At 44.1% G+C, this 20,759-nt stretch overlaps 1 protein-coding gene across 2 annotated transcripts in view; it reads left to right on the plus strand.

Moving 5' to 3' along the window:
- The first annotated feature begins 3,496 nt into the window (after positions 1-3,496).
- TET2 (tet methylcytosine dioxygenase 2) overlaps positions 3,497-20,759 on the plus strand; it is a 71,648-nt gene continuing 54,385 nt past the window's right edge. For both annotated transcript variants that reach the window (XM_015624131.2, XM_015624132.2), the window contains exon 1: positions 3,497-3,617. In XM_015624131.2, coding sequence (XP_015479617.1) covers positions 3,588-3,617 — 30 coding nt within the window. In that variant the 5' untranslated portion in view covers positions 3,497-3,587. The remainder of the gene's footprint in view (positions 3,618-20,759) is intronic.

Below are 20,759 nucleotides of genomic sequence, written 5' to 3' on the forward strand. Positions count from 1 at the left end.
TGAAGTGGGTAGCTAATACAAATCCACCTATTCTGCAACATGGGGTACAGGATGAAATATTATCTGCACTGTACATCTCTCTGGATGTTTCATTTGGGGCTTTGAGGAGGCCAAGTACATTACATTCCTTCAGTAAGTCAGTCAGGTTTGCTCTCTGCAGCTTTAGGAGGAATCTGGCTGCAATCTGGCCACCCTGACATCCTTCACAGTGAGCGAGCTTTCCTCTAGCAGAGGGGGCAGGGTCCACGCTCTTTGAAAACGCTGGATTAATTGTGTGCAATTACACACTGTACACATAAATGCTCTAATTGTAGGATGCTTTTTACCTGATGTTTTGCCCATGAAAAATGGTGTTGCTGGGATAGCTTTAGAAAAAGCTCCAGAACATTGAGTGAAGTGTGTTTTAGCACATTTCCAAAGAAGCTGCATATATGTTTCTTACAGAATATACTTGCTTTGAGGAATGCATACAGCTGAAGTCAGGGAACAGCATATTTGAGAGGTAAACAACTTTTTGCCCCCAACTCTTTAAGGGTGAAAAAAGTGGGGGGGGGTTTTATGTCACTTCTCCCAGTTTGATAGATACAGCAAAGCAAAATGCGTCAAAATATCTCATTCAATAAATACATTGAAGCAAACAGAACTACTCCCAGGGAGAATTTATGTTCATGTCCCACCCATCAGGCTGCTAACAGATACCAAGTAACACACATTATAGAGCATGCTACACTTGACAGGGGTATGCCCAACGGAAAGCCATTGTCTTGGAAGCCAAAAGCTCCTGGTTTGTCAAGATGTTAACAGGATGGCACCGGGTCACTTAGGAGGTTTGTAAATCGAGATAGCTGACCACAAGCTGGTGGTGCAGGGGAGGCTCCAGTAAATGTGCCTTGTGCTCCGGGAGGCAAGATAGTACTGCTGGTTCAGCAGGACTGCCCTGAGTTTATTGAGCCTGGTAATTACAACATGCTGTCATTAGGGCAGTAAAGTTTAAAGAGAGAGAAAGTGAGAGAGAGCAAAGAATAGGGAAGGGAACCACACCTATGTCAGGAAGCATTTAAAAAATGCACGTGTTTCTCACATTCATATATGCAGGTAACACATGCATGAGTGGTCTTATATCTCCAGCACAGGAGCACAGTCAGAAAACAAAAGAATCCCAGCTCAGTTTCAAAGTCCTGCTTGTGGCTTTTGGGTTCGGTGATTGTTGGAGTTCTCTTTTTTTTTTTTTTTTTTTTCCACTTTACCCATCCCGTCTGTTACCCAGGTTTGCAGTTGCTTGCTCATGCAAAGAGAAGATAGGTCTTTGCTCCGATGCAGCAGCGTCCTGTCAAAGCCAGCCACCTGCCTTTTCCAGCCACAAAGGGCTCACGGGCATGGGAGGAATCTGAGCCATGCAAAGGAGGGTCACCTCACCCAGAGCAATGCAAATTGCTGGAGAAAAGCAGAGAGAGAGAGGCAGGCCCTGCCAAACCCTGCCAACGCTGAGCCCTGGTTGGGCAGAACGAGACGGTGCAGAGGATGGAGCTGTCTGCAGTGCCATAAGAGAAGACACAGCACTTTGAACCCAGTGAGAGACTGAGCAAGTTCTTTCCTTGTCATGTCAGCTCGATGTGCCACACCAGGGGATAAAGCAGCCCCAGACTTTAATAAAACAGGCAAACTTAAAGAAGTTTTAAATACTGATTAAAGCCTGCTGGAAATCAAGCAAGTGCTGTGAAAGCACAAAAAAGGGGCAAAAATGAGGCAGACCTTGACCATTTTTTGCATTATTTACTTTTCCAAGAAGAGAGAGACCTGAGTCTATTTGCATAGATTTAGGCTCCACGAAATGCTGCTGAAGTCAGCTCTGCAGAAGTAAACACAAAGGTCTTTGTCAGAAGCCCCATGTGTTTTCTTACAGGATAGGCTAGCCAGCCCAGCACCTTTCCAAGGGCTGGGAAGAATGAGCCGCCTCAAAAAGGTACAGAAGTGACATTCTGCCACCATCACAGAGCTATTTTAGCAAGTTGTAAAGGAAAACGTTTATCTCTAGTGTACTTCTGAAATGTTTCACAGAAATTAAAGTAAAACCAAAACTCAGATAGCAACCTGTGATATGAAAAACAAATTACTCAGTGATGACCTGAACTTCCTAGAAATCACCCTGATCTGCATCAAATGCACATGATTTGTCTTCTTGCTGAAGCCCTTTTTCACCAGCCTGCCTGTGACAGGCAGGGGACAGATGGAGATTGAGCATTTCTTGGGCAGCACCGATGAACGCAGCGCTTGTAAACCTTCTCCTGGCACCCCCTGGGGTGAAGGAGACACCGGAGAGGGAGAGGGGGTCTGGCCGGAAAGCTAAAGCTCTCCTAAAATCCTCCCGGGCTCGTCCCGGGACAGGCCGGAGGAAAGCAGCCTGGAGGCTGCTCAGCTCGGCTCAGCGGGAAGTAGAGGGACCCGCTGGAGGGGAGTCCCCGGGGTCTGTCCGTCGCTCGGGACTCCGGGCGGTGTTTCGCCTGTGTGAAAGCCCAGCGCCGGTTCCCGGAGAGGCGATTTTGCATGCTTTTACTGCTGCTCCCACCAGCTGCCCAGCCGAAAGGGCTCCAGCTCCGCCGGTGAAAGGCGGTGAGCGGCGCACGGAGGGGCGGTGAGCGGGGACCTGTCCCCCGCCAGCGGGGGCTGGCAGCCTCGGGGGCATCACCCACCGCTCCTGGGGCTGCGGGGCTGGCGACGGCAGCCAGACCTCCTTCTGCGGCTCCAGCTGTCGCGGGCACGACACCGTTTCGCCGGCGGCAAGCCACGAGCCGCGAGTTTGGGAACGGTGCCGCTGGCCCCGCTCGTCACGCACCGAGCCGCGGGCTGCGGGCGCTCCCGGGAATGAGTGTCCGGCTCACGCCGCGCTCAGCAATCCCCGCTGGCGGCCCGCTGTCTGCTGGCACAGGGCTTCATTTTGGGGAAGCCTGCGGAGATTTTGTCGATTTTTTTTCCCCCCCACACTTCTCTTTCTTGGCTTTTCATTTACGCTGTCAGCCGACCACCGAGCGCTACCAAGCTGCACCCCCAAGCCTCCCGCCACAGCCCCGGGAGAGCAGCCCGGGCACAGCAGACGGGCTCCCGGGGCCGTGGGAAAGCGCCGCCGGCCCCCGGGGACGGGAGGGATGCGGGACGGGGGTGTCCCAGGGGGGGTGGCGGGGGCTGGCGCTGGAGGGCGGTACCCTCCGCCCCGCCGTGTCCCGCGAACCCACCGGCGACAGCAGAAAAGTCGGGGGGAGGGGGGGCAGGCAAGAGGGCGGGGGTGGGAATCCCCAAAAGGCCGAAAGAGCGTCAGCGGCCGGGAAAAAAAGCCCCGCGCGGTCGGGACCGGGACGGCGCCGGTGACGGTGCTGGGGGCGCCCCCGCGCCGCGCGCTGAGGGGGGCGGGGGTGGGGGGGCCGGGGGGAGCCGCGCCGCGCGCGCGGGGCGGTGCGCGGGGCGGGCGCCGACGTCAGGGCGCCGCGCGCATATTGATGCGGGGGCCCGGCCGCGCTCGCCAAGGAGCAGAAGGAAGCAAGATGGCGGCGCTGTAGGAGCGGGGAGCGCGGCGCCCGGGCTGTGCGTGCTGGATGTCGGCGAGGCTGAGGGACGCGGCAGAGGTCAGAGCGGGATCCCCGCGCCGGCCGCCTTCTCCGCCCGGCACCGCCGGGAGGTGTCGCGGGGCAGCGCCGCGCCGCGCCGCCGGGGGTCGGCGAGGAGGGGGCGCCGCCGTGGGTCCCCCAACATGGCTGATTGACAGGGGCGGCGGGGGCGCCGGCGCCCCCTCCCCACGGGGCCGGACCCGGGCTTCGCCTCGCCGCCCCTCCCCGCGCCTTTGTCTGCGGCCGGGGGACGGCGGCCGGAGGCGCCCCGGCTTTGTGCCGCTCCCCGGCCCCGGGCGGACACAAAGGCGGGCGCAGCCCGGGGAGAGGGGAGAGAGGCGGGGGGCTTGTGGGGCATGGGGAGGGCGAGGGGGTGGCGAGCGGACCGCAGTGCCGGGGGGCTCGGGAGGGAGATGTGCGTGCGGGCGAGGCGGGGGCTCTGAGCGAGGCCTCCCTTTTTCCGTGCGGTGATCCACACGCGTGTTTTGCCCGCGTTGCTAAACCCCGCCGTCGGGGCACAATGTGGCCCCGGGATGAAAAGGAGATTCACTTTCCCGAGCGTGTTCCCCTAAAATAACGCTTTCGGCGAGGTCAGGCTCGTTCCCCGCCAGATGACAGACAAGAGCAACAACCTCACCACGCCTGAGTCGGACGCGCGGCAGTGCGCGCTCGCTCGCTCCGCGGCGTTTATCGGCGTTAAATCACCCCCGTAGACACCAGCACTCCTTCTCGTACCCAGAGTTAAAAGGGGGCTTTTCGGCTCGCTGTCTGAGTGCTGGAAATTCAGCAGCCTCTTTTCTGCTAAGTAATTTTCCTTTTCGGAGTGAGGTGAAGGGAAAAGTGATGTGGTCTAGCGTACTTTCATCGAAACGCTGCAGCCAAAGATCGCATCACAAGATTTGCTTTCCATGATGAGCGGCATGCGAATGTGCAAGCTTTGAGCAATGATCGGCAGCTCTGAATATACGTTCAGCATCATTTTCTTTTCTTCTTCTTCCTTTCAATGTGAAGTTTTAGAGTTTCAGAGATGAGGGGATAACACTGTCCCTAGTGAAAGCAGGTCAGTGGGTGTTGTTTGTCGGCTAATGAGGCCGTTCTATTCGCGTGTTAATGGCAGGTTGACTTACTGCAGCAGGGGGTGAGTGCAGTCGCACATTCACTTGTGTATCTGCATGTGTATTCCACTATGGCACTTTGGAGGTTGTGAAGTGCAAAACAGGACGTGGTTGCCGAAGATACTGAGCAGGGAGATGTAAATGGTCAATAGTCATGTCTAAACTCGATTTATAGGGGAATCTGACGGCTGCTGTTAACGCTCTGAAATAATGTACCCATCTTGGATTTTATCCCTCAGAAAACCACCATTTGGAACCAATGAAAAAAAAAACCTCTGCCGGGCAGTATTTTGTCTCACTCATGGAAAACTTAGTACGAACCCTGCCAATAAAGTCAGAAAACATTTAAATCTAGAAGCCAGGGTGAGGGGAGGAGGGGAAAAGGGGAAGGCAAAGATGTGGAAAACAACAGTGTTTTGGTGGTGGGACTAAACTGCTGTTAACGTGAGATGAAGAACTCAAAAGTCATCTATCAGTGGAAAGAGTTGTTACATTTTGGGAAGTGACATAAAAAACCCTTTGTGAATGCATCCAGGGGACATCAGAATGTGGTTTTGTATTGCCCATTTTGAACAAATCTTCAAAAGAAGACAAGGTTGAACAGGAGACACTGAGGCACCTGAATCTACCAAATTATCGCTGTTGGTAGTGAGGTTTTTAATGAGAACTTTGGCATTGTGGTGATTCACTGTGGTGGCTTTTAGCCAGGAAAACTGGTATTGTTTTGATACAGTGCACATGGTCTTAGACTTTGACATGTCAGCGTTGTTTAAAGAACAAGAAACGTGTGCTTGCTGTGGAGTTATTGAGTTATGATGGACAGATTTCCAAGGTCTCTTGTTGGTCCCAGTGGTGCACTGGGAAGCAGAAAGACGAGGTTGTAAATGTTTTGGCTTTTGCACACAGGATCGGGAGAACCTGTAGTTACTGCTGGAATGGACAGCTGCCAAAGTTGGATGGGACTGTTCTTTCTTGCCCAAGCACTTCAGATGCTGCTGGCCTGTGTCTTCCACAGTGTTATTTTAAATATTAACAACAGCCAGATAGCCCTAAAGAAAAGGGGGGGAAAAAACCTCATCATATTTTGGAAGAAATCTGCTGCAAAAAAAACATGAAGGTGAGGCTAGATTAATGTTACTGACCCTGGTAAGGTTTACAGGGAGTGCTTCACTCCTAAGTTACTTGCATGGACAGTAGTGTTTTTATCAGAGTGTGCCTAAGCAGTGACTTCAAAACCTTTATTCCCTTTTCTTCCAAGAGGAAGATCTATTTCATGTTTCTACAGAAGCCAAGTAAGGTCTTTTTAAAAAGCTCACAATTTGTCAAGGTGGAATTCCAGACGAGCTGTCAAATTTGGCTTGTCACAGCGAGTGACCCCTCTACCTCTCTCACTGGGCTGCTGCACAGTAGCTCTAGGCATGGTAGCAGCATCTGTAAACCAGCTTCACAACTGGAGCTTGGAAGTGGTAGAACAAAGTTGCCAAGTTTCAAGCAGAGTCAGTGGTTATCTTGGAAACTGTGCTGGAGAACACAACCACAAATTATTTTGGCAAATAATATAGAGTATTTATTTAGTCCAGCTCTCTGATTGCTGTTAAGGCAGTCAGCCAGCAGCATTAAGTGTTGTGACATCATTTTGAAAGGCAATGTGCTGGTTCTGAAATGGAGTGGGATGTACTATGATTCACTATTAAAAAAAAAAAAAAAAAAGCTGTAGTCAGAACAGAGATAAAGCATATGACTGCATCATGGCTGAAAGCCAAAAAGAGAATTGTATGAATCAATCACACTTGCAGCATTATTCCCATCCCTTACTTCATAAGGCTGTGAGTACCATCTTACTCATTTAGTGATATTTCTGCAGCAGAAATATGCTTTTGAACACTGAACAAGTAATGACTAACAAGTTGCCATAGTTCCGGTTGTTACTTTATCATCAATGCTTACATGTTCAATTTGCATACCTCGTCCCAATAATCCTAGATAATAAAACCTTACAAATGGAAAGTACTATGAGTAATCACCCTTGCAGTCACCCATTGAAAAGAAATCACTTCTGCTTTACCTTAGGGTAGATAAGTTTGCTTAAAAAACAAAATATATATGTGTGTGTGTATATATATATGTGGAGAATCACTCATTTTGCCAAGGAACTGCTCAGTGGATGGATGCAGAGATGGTTGAGGTTAAGGGATAAAATTCTGACCCTCCAGCATCAGCTGGACTAATCCCAAGGACATCTGATGACTGACCCAAAAAGGTTGTTTGGAATAAAATACTGGGAATGTGCCTTGCATTATGTAGCAGGGAGGAAGAAGGTAGAGAAAAACAAGGTCTGAGAAATAGAAAGAACAGCTAACTAATTTTACCTACATATCTCACACCGTTCTTGAAATGAAGAAAAGAAAAATGTCCTAACTTATAGGTGAATCAGAAAGAGTTTTCTACAGTAAAGAATTTTAAATCTGAGATCACTTAAGAGACAGTTGCTTTGAAAAACACTTTAACAAATAAAAGTCATAAAGATTTAGATTTCTGTCTTTTCAAGCAAGCTTGTTCATGTCTGTAAAACACCTTCTAGAATGCTGAATCATCTTAGTAACCTGAACAAAATTAAGGCTGTCTTTAAAAAGTGAAGTTTCCTGTGGAGGTGGGGATTCCAAGTTGGAGTGCTGTTGCCTTGTAGTATACATATGGCAAGAAATCCCAGAAGGATTATTCTTACAGATAAATAAAGGCTTGCAGTATTTGACCTAATTCCTCGTGTGTGTGTTTTTCCTCTTACGAAAACAAAAATAAAAAAATACAGGAGGCATTTCTCTTGCAGTGTGGAAAGAAATAGGCTTGTTCTATGCTCAAGTTCAGCAAGAAAGGATAATTCAGCATTTTAATCAAGTACAAAGTTTTGTTAAACCACAACAGACAGTTTCAAAGAGGTGAGCAGGTGAGTTTTTAGATAGCTAAGATAACCAGGAATAGCTCAATAACCAAATACCCCTTAGAAGTGTCTTCCCCAGGTACAGGGCAGTACCATCCGCATTATGATTAAATACTATGATGCAATTTAGACAACATAAAATAATCTTCACATGTTCCTACAGCGTTACCTCTAATCTGAAATATATTCCACATGTTTTCCCAGCATATGAATATTGGTTTTACCACATGTATGCACAAGGGAGGGGAAGTTTCCAGGTTTAAGTTGAATTTTTGCAGCTGTGTAAAGAACATCTTCTGGATTCTTTACTCTACATGAGCTACCCTGTCCTTAAACTCACATTTCAGTGACTAAAGTTTAAGCAACTCTTCTGCCTGATCTCCTTTCCAATAACGCATCAGCAGTCCAAGTTTGTGTTCCAGTGTCCTGGCGTGAGCTACTGTAAGTCACATTGCGTTGGGAAAGGATTTGGCTCCATTGCAGCGAAACCCCGGCTTACCAAGTGGGTAGGTTTAGGTCAGGACGATGACTCTCCATGTGGTTGCGTGCACGTGGTTTGAGTGTTTACAAACAGTGTCCCAGCATCCTCGGCAGCTGCCTTGACGCAGCCAGAGCGGACGGAGTTCTAGGAATGTCCCTAGTCCTCATGGACAGCGGAGGAGGGGTGAAGAAATAAAAAAATGCGGAGTTTTAAGAGCACATATCATAGTTTGGGTTTTGGCTGAGATTTCTGCATCCGTGCTGCATTCTAGACCGCTGGATCCTTTGTTGAACGCCGTTGTTTTTTTTCCTCTGTGCTTTAGCGCAGTCTGGGCTGTGTTGACGGGTTTGTCTGGAACAGACTGACCCGAAGTATGAGATGGGGGTTAAGGGAATTGTTGCAAACGTTTCAAATGATTTTTGTGCCCCTCCTCCCCTTTTAAAATATATATAATTAATTCAAGTCCCAAAAGCTTTTATGACAAAACAGCTCTTTACAATATAAGAATCCCACTGGAAATGGTTATATATTTTTTTCTTAATTAAGCATGATTCACTGCCTGTTAGGATACTAGAACAATTCTCTTTTTTAAAAAATTAAAGAATTTATGAATCCTACTAACTTTATGAGTAAAATCAAATAGCTGAAAGTCTTTATTACTTAATGAGACATGTTGACACAAAGAGGTGTTGCTGTTACAGAAGCTTTTACCACTGCAAGGCAAGTTTTGGATCTCCATTAGATGTAAGAAGCTTGGTGGAACTTTCTGCATTTACCCAATCAAGTAAATAATGTCACCAGTCTGTTGCTCAAAAAAAAAAAAAACCAACAAAAAACCAAAAACCAAACCCCCCAAAAAAGAGGGGGGAGAAATGGTGTTCATTATTGGGTTTGCCTTGCAGAGATGAAAATTCTGATTCTGTGGAAATGCACTGTAGCTGGTCACAAGCACCCAACTGACAATGTGTTTCATGCTCTCCCCTGTGGACTGAAACCAAACCTGTCAGGCCAGTTCTGGTCTTCAGAGATACCTGAAGCCTATGCCCTGCATGTGCTGTAGGACCTTATTATCAGAGGTTCTAATGCTCCTTATCCAGTCCCATGCACATTTTTCAGATTTTCTTGGGCAGTTTTGCAGGAAGCACTCAGAACATTGTGCAAAGCACAGTACTTGCTTTACAAAATGAATCCTAAGATCTGTTTTCTCCTCACAGGGAGGAAGCAGTTGGTACAAATACCTCTCCCATGTTCTGAATTTGTCTGGATGAGTCATGGTATTCACTGTCATGCAACAGTAGGAAGGCTGATCACAGAACTTGTTCTACACACAGCTTCTGCTAGTAGTTCTATGTTCACATTGGTTGCTCCCATTTCATGTTGATGTCTATTAAAACACTGTAATTTTGTAATTACACTGCAGTGGTGTCTTCTCATTTGCAGAACAAAATTATTTGTGTCATATCCATAATCTGCTTCTGTTTCAGTAAGCTCTTTAACATCTTTAATTTTCTTTTCTGGTCTTTTTTTTTGACCTACAGTTCCCATTACTCTTGCAGTAGTGGGTAGCAGAAGGTAGCAAGCAAGAGTAAAGCATGTGAAAGAATATGTGACAAAGGTATTCCCGAGTTTGTGCTGACTATTTGTTCCTTCTCTTGCCACTTCTAGCACTGTTAGAGAGACCAAAGGGTAAACATTAACCCTGGGCCTGATTCTGGCAGTAGAGTTTTGCCCTCATCTTCTTTGCCCTTTAGTATCTTTCCAGATTTGTCCCTTCAAATGAAAGACAACAACTGTTCATGCAACACTCACCCCCATTTCATGCCCCTGATGCTTTTTTTTCATCTTTGTTTAATCTGTTTGTTCTTTCAGTGCTACTTCACTTGTGTTTGAAGTCACATTCTTTGAAGTTATAAAATTTTTATACTTGCCAAAGGACACAAAACTCTTTCAGTTCTTATGTAAGCAAAAAGGAGAAAAGAATGATTGCATATTTTCTCTTGTGTGCAAGTAGCATTACTCTCCTGCTCACGGTAAAAATGAGGAAAAGGAATTGTTACAGTAAAACAAGAATTTCTACTGTCTTCCCAAAGTCAAAGACCATAGAAGTGAGGTATTTCCATGAAGCTTCAAGTGCATCTACAACTTAATAAAAGGAATCCCATTTATCCCTAAAAGAGAATATATGAAAGCTGGCAAATACATGGGACTCGCCTCTTCCTGGGATATGAAGCAGTGGTGGTATGTGTGTGCACATATTACAGACTTTAACATACTTTATTTTCAGAAAGTATGCTTCCTCTGCACTCTTTGCTTGCTTTTCTATTTCATTTCAAGTTTATAGGCCCAAAAAAGCTCTGAAGTATTACCTAAATGACAATACTAAAAATCAAAAACATGAAAGCTGAACAACTGGAAAGGGTCAGATTTAACACATTTAATTTTGTGTATCTAGTAGGTATTTTGTGGGAAGGAAAATGTATGCTAGCATGTTTCCCATTCCATGCAAAGGTAGTTGCAAATATACACATCACATACCTAGGAGCAAGTGAAAATACAGACCAAATGGGGAAAAACACTCTTGATATTCATAACGATGAAAACTGTACAAAGCGGAAAAATACAGCCTTTTCGTTTTCTATGGTGCTTTCCATAGTTTACATGGAACATTTGTTTTCCTTAAATAAGTTTAGGCCTGTACTTTTCTGCTTCCCTGTAATCCTTAATGCAGAGAAGCTTCTGTAGGTGTGAGAAAGCAGTAAGAAAACCAAGAACCATGCTGATCTCTTTTCTTTCTCTCTTTTACTGCATATAGTGTCTGGGAAGTGAGAAATCAGGCAGGAAAATACATATTTCTATCTCTTTTTTCCACTGTGTCTATGTTGTACAGTTGACAATACATTAAGTATAGGTGGCTTTTTTTTTTTCCCCAATGTCAGCTGACTTGTGATCCTGCAAACTGCCGTTTTCACAAAGCCCTATTCATTTTTCTTGGGCTCGCCAAGATATACCAGAAACACTTGGAGAAGTGAGGCACCTAGTCAGTCATATCGTTTGTATTACTGAAAAAAGAAAAAGAAAAGTAGTTTTGGGGCGCTTTTTTTTGTTGTTTTTTTGAGGGTACAGGGAGAAGAAATGAATGGAAAGACTACAGGTGTAGAAGCTAAAATAATTTTTAGTTAGAAATGCCAGCTTTTCAAAGCAGTTGCAAGTTAACGTGTATTTTTGCTATCGAATGTAGACTTTGGCTGATGAATAAGAAGTTATGCTTCTGGAAGAGTGGTTCTAACTACAAACAGAATAGCTGCTTTTTCTTGAAACAACAAGCTGGTTGGAGATACTTTGTTGGACAAGCTGGAGCGTGAGTCTAATTCAGGATGGCAACTCTGATGCTTCTAAATATAAGGAGAGTGGATAGAGTGAAATTAATTATTGCACATTAGGAGGCACCTCATATCCCAGCCACGAAACAGAATCCCACTGTGCTTGGGGCTGTACAAACGTAAGCCATTTTTGTTCTGTCTTACTATTTAATTCAGTAAAAGAGGCAGAGAAAAGGGGTCTGGCAGCACACAAGGGGCCAGAGTGTTAGTAACTCTTGTTTATAGCAGAGGCAGGCAGCTCCCTTTGAAAAAACCAAATATTTGCAGTAAATAAAGCAAAGCTGCTATTAGTGCCTGGTCTCTCTCTGTGTGTGTGTGTGTGTGTGTGTGTGTGTGTGTGTGTGTGTGTCAGAGGAGTTCCTAAGCAGCACTGCTGCAGCCTTTTCCCCAGGGTGCTGATGTTAATGAGCAGGCAAAACATGCAAAGAAGGAGAGAAAGGGTATAAAATTAATAAGCAACAACTGAGAGCCAAAGCACACAGTGGTACAAACCCTGCTGTAGTCATTCATTTCTGTGCCTTTTTTTCATAACCCTAGAAGACCTACAGGAAAGCTGTGGTATAGCTGGGAACTGAACCCGTATCTGCTAAACCCCAGTGCTTTACCCATGATACCCTCCTTCCTGCTCATTCAGAAGTTTACTGATCGTTTTCTCTGCTTACTAAGATAACAGAAGTATCAATTTTAAGAAACAGAAACTAGACACTTTTCACTTTTTTTTTAGAATTTGGTTTTCAGTAGCATTTTCTGTTGATTGACAACATGCTCTGTGTTTGCTGCACAAACGTTCGGACCTCTAAATCAGCAGCACTTACCCAAAACAACTCAGCAAATTAAAATTAAATAAATCTCCTTAGGGAATAGGATGACTTTTTGCTCACTGCCTTGTGGCACTCTTTAAACCATCCACTCCAAGTGAGAAAGGATGCAGGGAAGAATGTTATCTCCATTTTACTGGCACTGTAGGTGTCTCCATGTACCTCCAAACAAATAATTAAAATAATAATTAAAAGTAGTAGGTTGTGTCAGTTAATCACAGTGTGTGAAACAGTTATGACATTTCTATAAGTAGGTACTCCAGTTAACTCCCTTTAATACCCTTGATCCTCCTATTCATTCAGGCAAGATTTCCCACAGTCTGCAAGCCGTTCATGTACATCAGCTTCAATCTACCACATAATTCCCATTTGATCTGTTTTATCAGTTAAAGGTTTGTCAGGGACCATGAATCTTCATGCTGACATCACACTTGGTAGCAGAGCTTAAAGGAGGGGAAAATACCAAAGTAAAACCAATATTAATTTGTTGTCAGAAATCTCTCTGCTGAAGATGGGATGCAAAAACCTGCGTTAACCTGACATTAACCACAGCAGCATTCATAGCCTTCTGTTCAAGAGTCTGCCTTCATCTCCTAGATCTCAATTGGAGATGGTAAGCTTTAATGCCTCTGGCCTTTGAGAATTCCTTTGCTGTGGGTCATAGTCATAGCTCAGCCTGCCTGGTTACATAGTGCATTTAACCAAAATCCCACCCTATATAACTTCAGCACATTCATGGACTTGTGATACAACCCACGATGATCTGCATTTGGAAATAAAATCCAATAGGTAATTTAGCTTGTGCGGCATCTCTGGATGCTGGCAGATGCAGTTGACCGTGAAGGACAGATGGATTTTTCCCTGACATGTTTAGAGATACAATACCACTGCAAACTACTTTGGAAAAAGATGGAGCAGAGCATTCAGACTTGCCTCCCACAGATGCTCCTCTCCCCACAGCAGTTTGGAGGTTCAGCCAGCCGAGCCCCACGTGGCTCATGTGCACATGGCCATGCTGTTTACAAACACCCTCCTAGGCGTCACCAGGCACCACTGGGTGCCACAGGGCAACTTGTGAGAGCTCCTGTTTCTCACCACGGTCTGGTTGCTTGTAGCAGTTGTGGCTAAAGGCAGGGCTGTGATGGGCTCTGGAGCCTGCTAGCTTGTTCAGGTTTGCTCATTTTACAGTGAAGTAATATTCACGCCAGGGGTTTACGGCAAGGTTGTCTACAGTGAGTCAAAAATAGAAACTTCTTTGCTCGATAGCATAGTAGCATTGGAGAGCGCTAGCTGGATGTACACACAACAGTGAGGGTGCTTTTCTGCTTTCCAGAAACACCACTAAGGAATTGAGTAACACTTACAGTAGGGCAGGATTTCAAAAAGCCTATGGAAATGAATGGACACTTTCATTTTTTTCATTTCCCACTAACAAATCAGGGACCACTTCTTGTCCAGGTTTAAGAGATAGGGCTCAACAAAACAAAAGTAGTTCGGAGCAGCTAGTATTTAAAACCAGAGTTGCATTATCACTCAGAGAAGACTGCCTTAGTTCTGCTTTGTTTTAGCAGGCCACTGGCATACAGTGAGAAAGAGGTTTGAACAGCTGTGTCTTGCAGCGTTAAATGGCCTCCCATAGCTGAGGAACAAAAAGACAAAGCCCGTTTCTTTCCAGCTGCTCAGCTAAAATTGTATGCACTTACTTTTGCTACTCTCCTCACCAGTTCAGAGTTCAAGGACTCATATATCTACCATACCTTGAGTTCAGATAACAAGATATAACTACACGGAGGGAATCAAACAGAAAAGTTCCTGTTCTTCAAAGACGAGCGTTTTTTCTGTACTTGTTCCCCTGTTTTGTTTCGGGGTGTGCACAGTTTATTTTTCTCCCTTTGTTTTACTCTCCCTCCCCACTCCCCCTCCCGCTCCCCCTCTGCTGCGTGCACACCCTCTTCCAGCCGCCTCTCTGGCTTGCCGGGCCGAGAAGTGCAGACTCAGCAGTGACTGGTAACACTTTAACTCTTTGTCCTATTCTCAGCTCTCCCAGGAAAGGTCAAAGCAAATGACACTTACAGCTGCGCTTGAAACAGAGCCGCTATAATGGAGAGGGACATTGACCACAGACTGTTCCCCTGTCACATGTTTTAGGTTTTTTTTTCTTGAAGCATATGAAGTGTGTGGCCAGTGTGAGGTGAAACTTTGCATAGGTTTGGGTAGCTGTATCTACTTGTTTCTTGTTAAGAGGAAATGAAAGACTTGTGACTTTTATTTGTACTGGCCATATCATGCAACTTCTACTGATAAACAGAAATAATTTAGGAGCTACTTCCTCTAATGCCTGAAACGTGGTCTTAATTTCATCAGTGCAAAACTATCAGAAAGCTATTACAGACATGAGGTCTCTGTTACGAGTCTTTGAAGTCATTTTGAAAACTTTGGCAATGTGCCCTTAGACAGTTCTTTTCCCTAAGATCCACAGTTTTGCATTGTGTTCTGGTACCATGTGGGCTCCAATTTTAGTGACTTAGGACAGAAAGGAGTTCCATTTTTCTTAAGAATAATTCAGCGTTGCCATTTGCTTACACTGACAGACGAACCTGCGGGGCCACCATCAACACTAGCACACGTCCACGTGTGCCACATACAGGAAAAAGGTTCCCACCTGCCCTTCAAACACCCCGCCGCGGTGTCTCACAGGGCTGCGAGGGCTAAGCGCTGGTTGGCTTAGCGACATCACACTGGCGCCAAGCTTTACCTCTGGGCTTTGGCACTCCAGGTCATGCTGGTGTCTCGCCACGTGCTTACGCGCACATGGCAGCAGTGTTTATAAACATGACCCCAGAACTCTTACGGGTAGTTATGAAAGAGGCAGCGAATGCCATATCCCACGCACCAGGCTGACCTAGATCGCCAGTGCTGGGAACGAATAGCGAGGCGCTCGTACCAACACAGGCTCTGAGAGACGTTCAAAGCAGATGATTTTGCTCCCAAACTGTTTTGAAGTATCGTTGCCACCATGAGAGCGTTTTCCACCGTAAACTAAAAATAACTACTATTAACTAGCAGGAGCGGCGGGGAAGTGATTCAGCAGCTTAGGGATAGGAGTGACTGTATTCTTCATCACTCTAAGTCTGTTTCTGCATTGAACTAATTCAGCACATAGAATTTTCACAACGGGAAGAAAATGCAAAGATAGATTACCTTGCCTAAAAGAAAAGAACGCTGCATGATCTTGTTGCTCCTGATTGACAGTTCCTTTTTTATTGCTTTATTAACACTTGCACTCAGGCACTAATGAATGCTTTGTAGCCAGGCTATGACCATCCATTTAGGAAAAAGATGCCTTAGTAATTTCAAATGAAACACTTCCATCTACAAAACATGAATACCGCTATATGGCTGATTTGTTTTTTTGACATGGGCCTTAAGGAAAAAAGCATAGCTGAAATGCTGCTTCAGTGAACCAAGCACCGAATGCTCAACTATCAAATGTTCATGTTCTGTCTTCACATGTATATTTTTTACAGTACACATCTACTGAAAAATAGAAAGCATCACTTTGTCACCCTTGAAGCTCTTGAAAGAAGTTTGTATTGTATGCCAAAGTGCTCCAAAGCAGCTTGCTTTCTAGAAGTTAGCACTTTATAGTAAAGTGGAGTACATGATCCAACAATTAGTTTTTGACAGATTCTAGCATTCTTGAAGTTGTCTCAGAAATCCATGTATGTGGAGGAAGACAAGTAATATAACTGTGAGTGAATGCTTAAGACAGTCAGAGTTTTCTTGAAAAAGCTGCCAAATGAGCAAAAATAACCCATCCCTATTAAAAATCACCACTTTTCACTTTTGGAACTGAAGAATTTAATCTCAGCTTTACAAAAGCCTCCTAAATGATGAAAAATTCTTTTTCCCTTCCCAAATAGAAAGTTTGACTTTTCAGAAGCAGATGAGATGGTAGAAAGATGGAGGTTCTATTTTATATTAGTTATTGTAATACAACTTAGTGTTTGTAAATATCATAATGATAAAGCCTGTAGGAAAGACACACTATGAGCTTCTTCATGCCTCTTCTGCAATACAGTTCAATCTCACTACTGAATAAAATTTTTCTAAGTATAGATGTCATCTTTTCCAACTATACTCACAGCAGCTGTGCATTAGAGTTGTCAAAATTCCTGCGAAGTTTCTTTGCTATGTAAACAAAATGAAACAAGAGAGGGTGACACATGTTCGCTCTGGCTTGGTCACTAGCTCATTTCACATGGTCTCTGATAGTTCTAACCTGAGCTGGGGAACTGCTCTGCAGGTCAGCCCCTGACCCGCTGCCAGTTTTGTCCAGTCTCCTAACTATTTTTAATCTGGTATTTAGAATGTGAGCAAATGTACTTGGTCAGTTATTGATGTCTTTGCACTGCTTAATGTTCATTACAATGTTCATTACATTGTATATAATAGACTTAGAAATAAGAATGAAGTACTAAAAATAGGTCACTGCTCTGTTCCTATTTTAAGAGCTCTTTGTAGCATTTCTTCTGCCTGAGGAAAGCAAATCCACCTTACTGTGAAACTGTACAAGTATGGGCAGAGTGAGAGAATGGAGAATTAGAGCCTTAGTGTAAAATCATCCCTTAATGTATATAGCTTTCCTCTTGGGTACATCGTTGTGCATCCTCTGGAGTCTTTCTTCAGAAACCCTGAAGCACAGTTTAAATTGTTCTGAATCAGAAAGTATTGAGGTTTACAAGAACTGGATTATTAGTATTTATGATGTCTGTGGGCTTTACCAGTACATTTAACTTAACCAGTGTAATAACTTTACAGATACACAAATTCTGTCTGGTGAATCTTTGACTCAGAGAATGTTCTTATTGTTTATAATATTTTCTTACATATGAAGAGCTTCTTTTAGTCACTCAATGAAGAGAATATAAGGGAAGAATTTATTTTATTCAATGTTTTTAGTTGGGGGCAGGAGGTAAGGGAACAGTTTAAGATTACCTGCTACAGGGTGAATACCGCCATTGTGTCAGTTTAGATGAGTATCTCAAAATAAATACAGACTCTGTCATGGGTTTGTCCTCTAGGTAAAAAAGCAGTGGAAATCTTGTTTAACAAGTTCAGCAAAAGGCACACCTAAAGTTTAATTATGTCTTCAGATGCATGGGTGCAAGTCTTACTAAAGAGTTTTACTCAACTCCCAGAGAACAGACTTAGGACTTTTGATTTTTCTTATACTTAGATGGACTGATCTACAGTCATGACAGTGCAGTTTGGGGAAGAAAATCCCTTGGCATAATAAACAACTATTTCCAGCCACAGCTCTCTGCCATCTAGGTGTGGGGAGAGAGCAAGAGATTAGCAGCACCAGTTCATATTTTTCAGTCAATACTCCTCTTTCCCCACCACTCTGAAAAGCCAGTCTACCAAAACAGCAGGGGAAGATGAAGAGGTGAAACAGCACTTCTGGTATGTACCTGAGAGTTTTCTATTAATGTCCATTACAGCTGGGAATCTTGGATAGGATCTGAATTTCACATCAATTGTGCTCCAAAAGTTGAAGCACTCAATGAGGCAGTGAGAGGACTTCCTGACCTAGGACGTAGACAGACAGGGGTCAAATTGTTCCTCTGTCTCTCTTACTCATTGTTTTCTCAGCAGAAGACAGTTTCTTAACAGACCAACTGCTTATTGGTTTTGTGCACAGAGAATAAAATGTACAGAACACCTGCTGGACAGTACATTAAGTTACACTAACAACTGCCCTCAGCACTCAAAGTGGGAACATACTATGCGCCTCCAAAATACATGTTCAACATAAACCACTGGCAGAAAATATTTCTCCTCACCCTACTTAAAAACATAACAAATCCTGTAAATTCAAGAGTCACAAGAACTATAATATGTAAACAAGAAAACAAAAACAATGAAATGAACAAGGAGCATTTCAGATTTTTTACAGTACTGGAGAAAAATACCCAGAGATGTTCTTAGGAAAGCAAGAAAATCCCACCTTATAGAGTGAGTTTAACAAAACAAAAGATGGCTGAGCCATACCAGCAATGGCTCTTCTTCATATTCACAGGATTAAACCTGTGAGGTGCTGAGTTTCTTCCTACGTCTTTCAGTCCTACAAGAAACACTACTGTGCTTCGCCCACCATCCTGACTTTGGCCATGGCCAGCCTCCAAAGCTTCAAAATATGACAAAAGACCTATTTCTAGTAGTCCAGTTATATATCAATGAAAGAAAGCAGCTGCATATATTCAACAGCCAAGCTGCAGAAACCCTGATTCATGAATTCAACAGAGATACACCAAAAACAGCAAAATCAGACCTTCTCTTCTACTCATGTTTCACTATCCTGGCAGCCTTTTTTCTTTTTTTTCCCTGATTTTTAATCCTTGCTGTAGGTCCACAAATGTAAGCATGGTTGTCTCAAGAATGGCAATTTCCATGAAACTCCATGCAAAAGAATGTCATGCTTCAGTGTAAAGTTTTGATGTGGAAAATTTGGGTTAGTTTAATTTTGAGGGGAAGAGTGGCCGGCATCTTTCCTTTGTAAACTCCTTTGTGGCCTATTCAAACTTTCTTACACCCTTATCCAGGAAAATTCTCATCAGGATATACTAAACATCCTTTCCCTGTACCAGTGTGCAGCAGTGAGAAAGATGGACAACCTGTTCCTAAAAGTTTTATAAAATAGTCATGGAAGAGACCATTAGTTCCACCTCTTGTTCCATCCATTCTCCCAAGTCAGCCAAATCATAAAACTGGCACTTTTGATAAATAGGTGGATAATCTCCTCTAGAAGACCTCTGCTAATAGAGATTCTGTACTCTTCCAAGTCTTCTCATTTTGATGAACATTTCTGCCTTTTGGGCAGATAAAGCATTCCAGCTGAAGCTCTGCCATGGCTTAAGAAGAAAAGTAATTTAAAGCCTGACAAAACCACAAAAAGAGCCTGTGCAAAAATTGCCTTTTTTTTTCTCAAAAAGGTAGACATAACTGCTCAGCTTGATGTTCACTCTAATTCCAGGAACTCCTGTTTCTCATTCAGTGTTTTTGCTCATGATTGTTCCTGACTTGAGACACTGCCTTCAGGCTACCAACACAAGAAACCACCTAAGAACTTTAGGAAGAAAGCAGGTGTGTGAAACAGAGAAGTTGGTGTCATCAAGGAGGAGGAAGTGAATACTGGAGGGATCTTAACTAATTACACATTTTTGTGAGGGTCTGGTGATCCATTAGAATGTGTATTTCTTGGCCAAGCACAATGCCCATGTTATCTGGGCACACGGCTGCTTTTGCACTGCATAGTGCAGTTTTCTGCTGTGGATGAAGATCTGGACAATACAATGAACAACTTCAGTGTAGGCACTTGCTCAATGTGGCAGTAAAGAGAAGCAGGAAAACCAGATCCAACACAGTACTTAATCTTAGCAGTGTGTATGGCTTTGTTAAGCTGTAGTGAATGAAGACAGAAACATGTTTCAGAGAATGCAGAACACTAGAAAATATTTCTCTTGAGCTATAGTGCCAAAGGTGTATGGTTTGTCCATGGGAAGATCTAAACTCTCCTTCTCTTTCTTGTTCCTATTACATTTTCAGATGAAATTTGCAAATTATGAGTGTTTCCTTGTATTCTGACTCCAAATACAATAGGTTGTGCTGGATCAGGGCCTCAAAATGGGCAGCAAAGATTGAGGGAGCAGGAAGTAAAGCACAGTGAAAATATCTCTGGAGTGGGAGCTAGATAACATACACTGAAGACAGAGCAGGGCTCCGAGGAGCTACCTTTGGCTCTCTAGCACAATTTGAAGAAAGAGTAGTATTTAAAGAAGGTAGCAGCCAACATATTTCAAATTGCTGAAAGGAAACAAAGACAGCCGGGTGTGCTTATTCTAAAGACCTTGCCATCACAGCCTGTCACTACTTAAGCAGGTTCCTTTGTAAATAGCAGACATTTCTGTGAATTAGGACCATGTCTAGGCTCCTGCTCCTTAAGGATACAATCTATAGGGGTTTAAGTCTCATGATTTTGGCTATAAGCTGAAGGTTGGCTGAATATATTACTGAGTAATTATACATTTCTCTGAGGCATTTGCCCTTTAGCAGACCATGACAAAAACAGACCGTTTACTTCAGTGTGGCACTTCTCAGCTGCTGCTGGCTGTTTCCCTGTGTGCTCCTTCCTCTAAAGACTTCACCACAGTAGAGACTACTGCTGCTAAAACAGGGTCCAGAAAATCTCTTACCAGGAACATTTACAGACTGCCTGCCTACTCCAATACGCTATTTTCTTAATTTGTTCATTTTTACAACACCGCATAAAGTTGTAGTTTATGCCACCAGCAGCAAGTGTGGCCACTTCCACAGTTCTCTGTGAAGCAGTGGCACAAACTGTTAAATTATCTAAAAAGAACAAACA

This window comes from Parus major, chromosome 4 (assembly GCF_001522545.3).
Source record: "Parus major isolate Abel chromosome 4, Parus_major1.1, whole genome shotgun sequence".
Classification (NCBI taxonomy): domain Eukaryota; kingdom Metazoa; phylum Chordata; class Aves; order Passeriformes; family Paridae; genus Parus; species Parus major.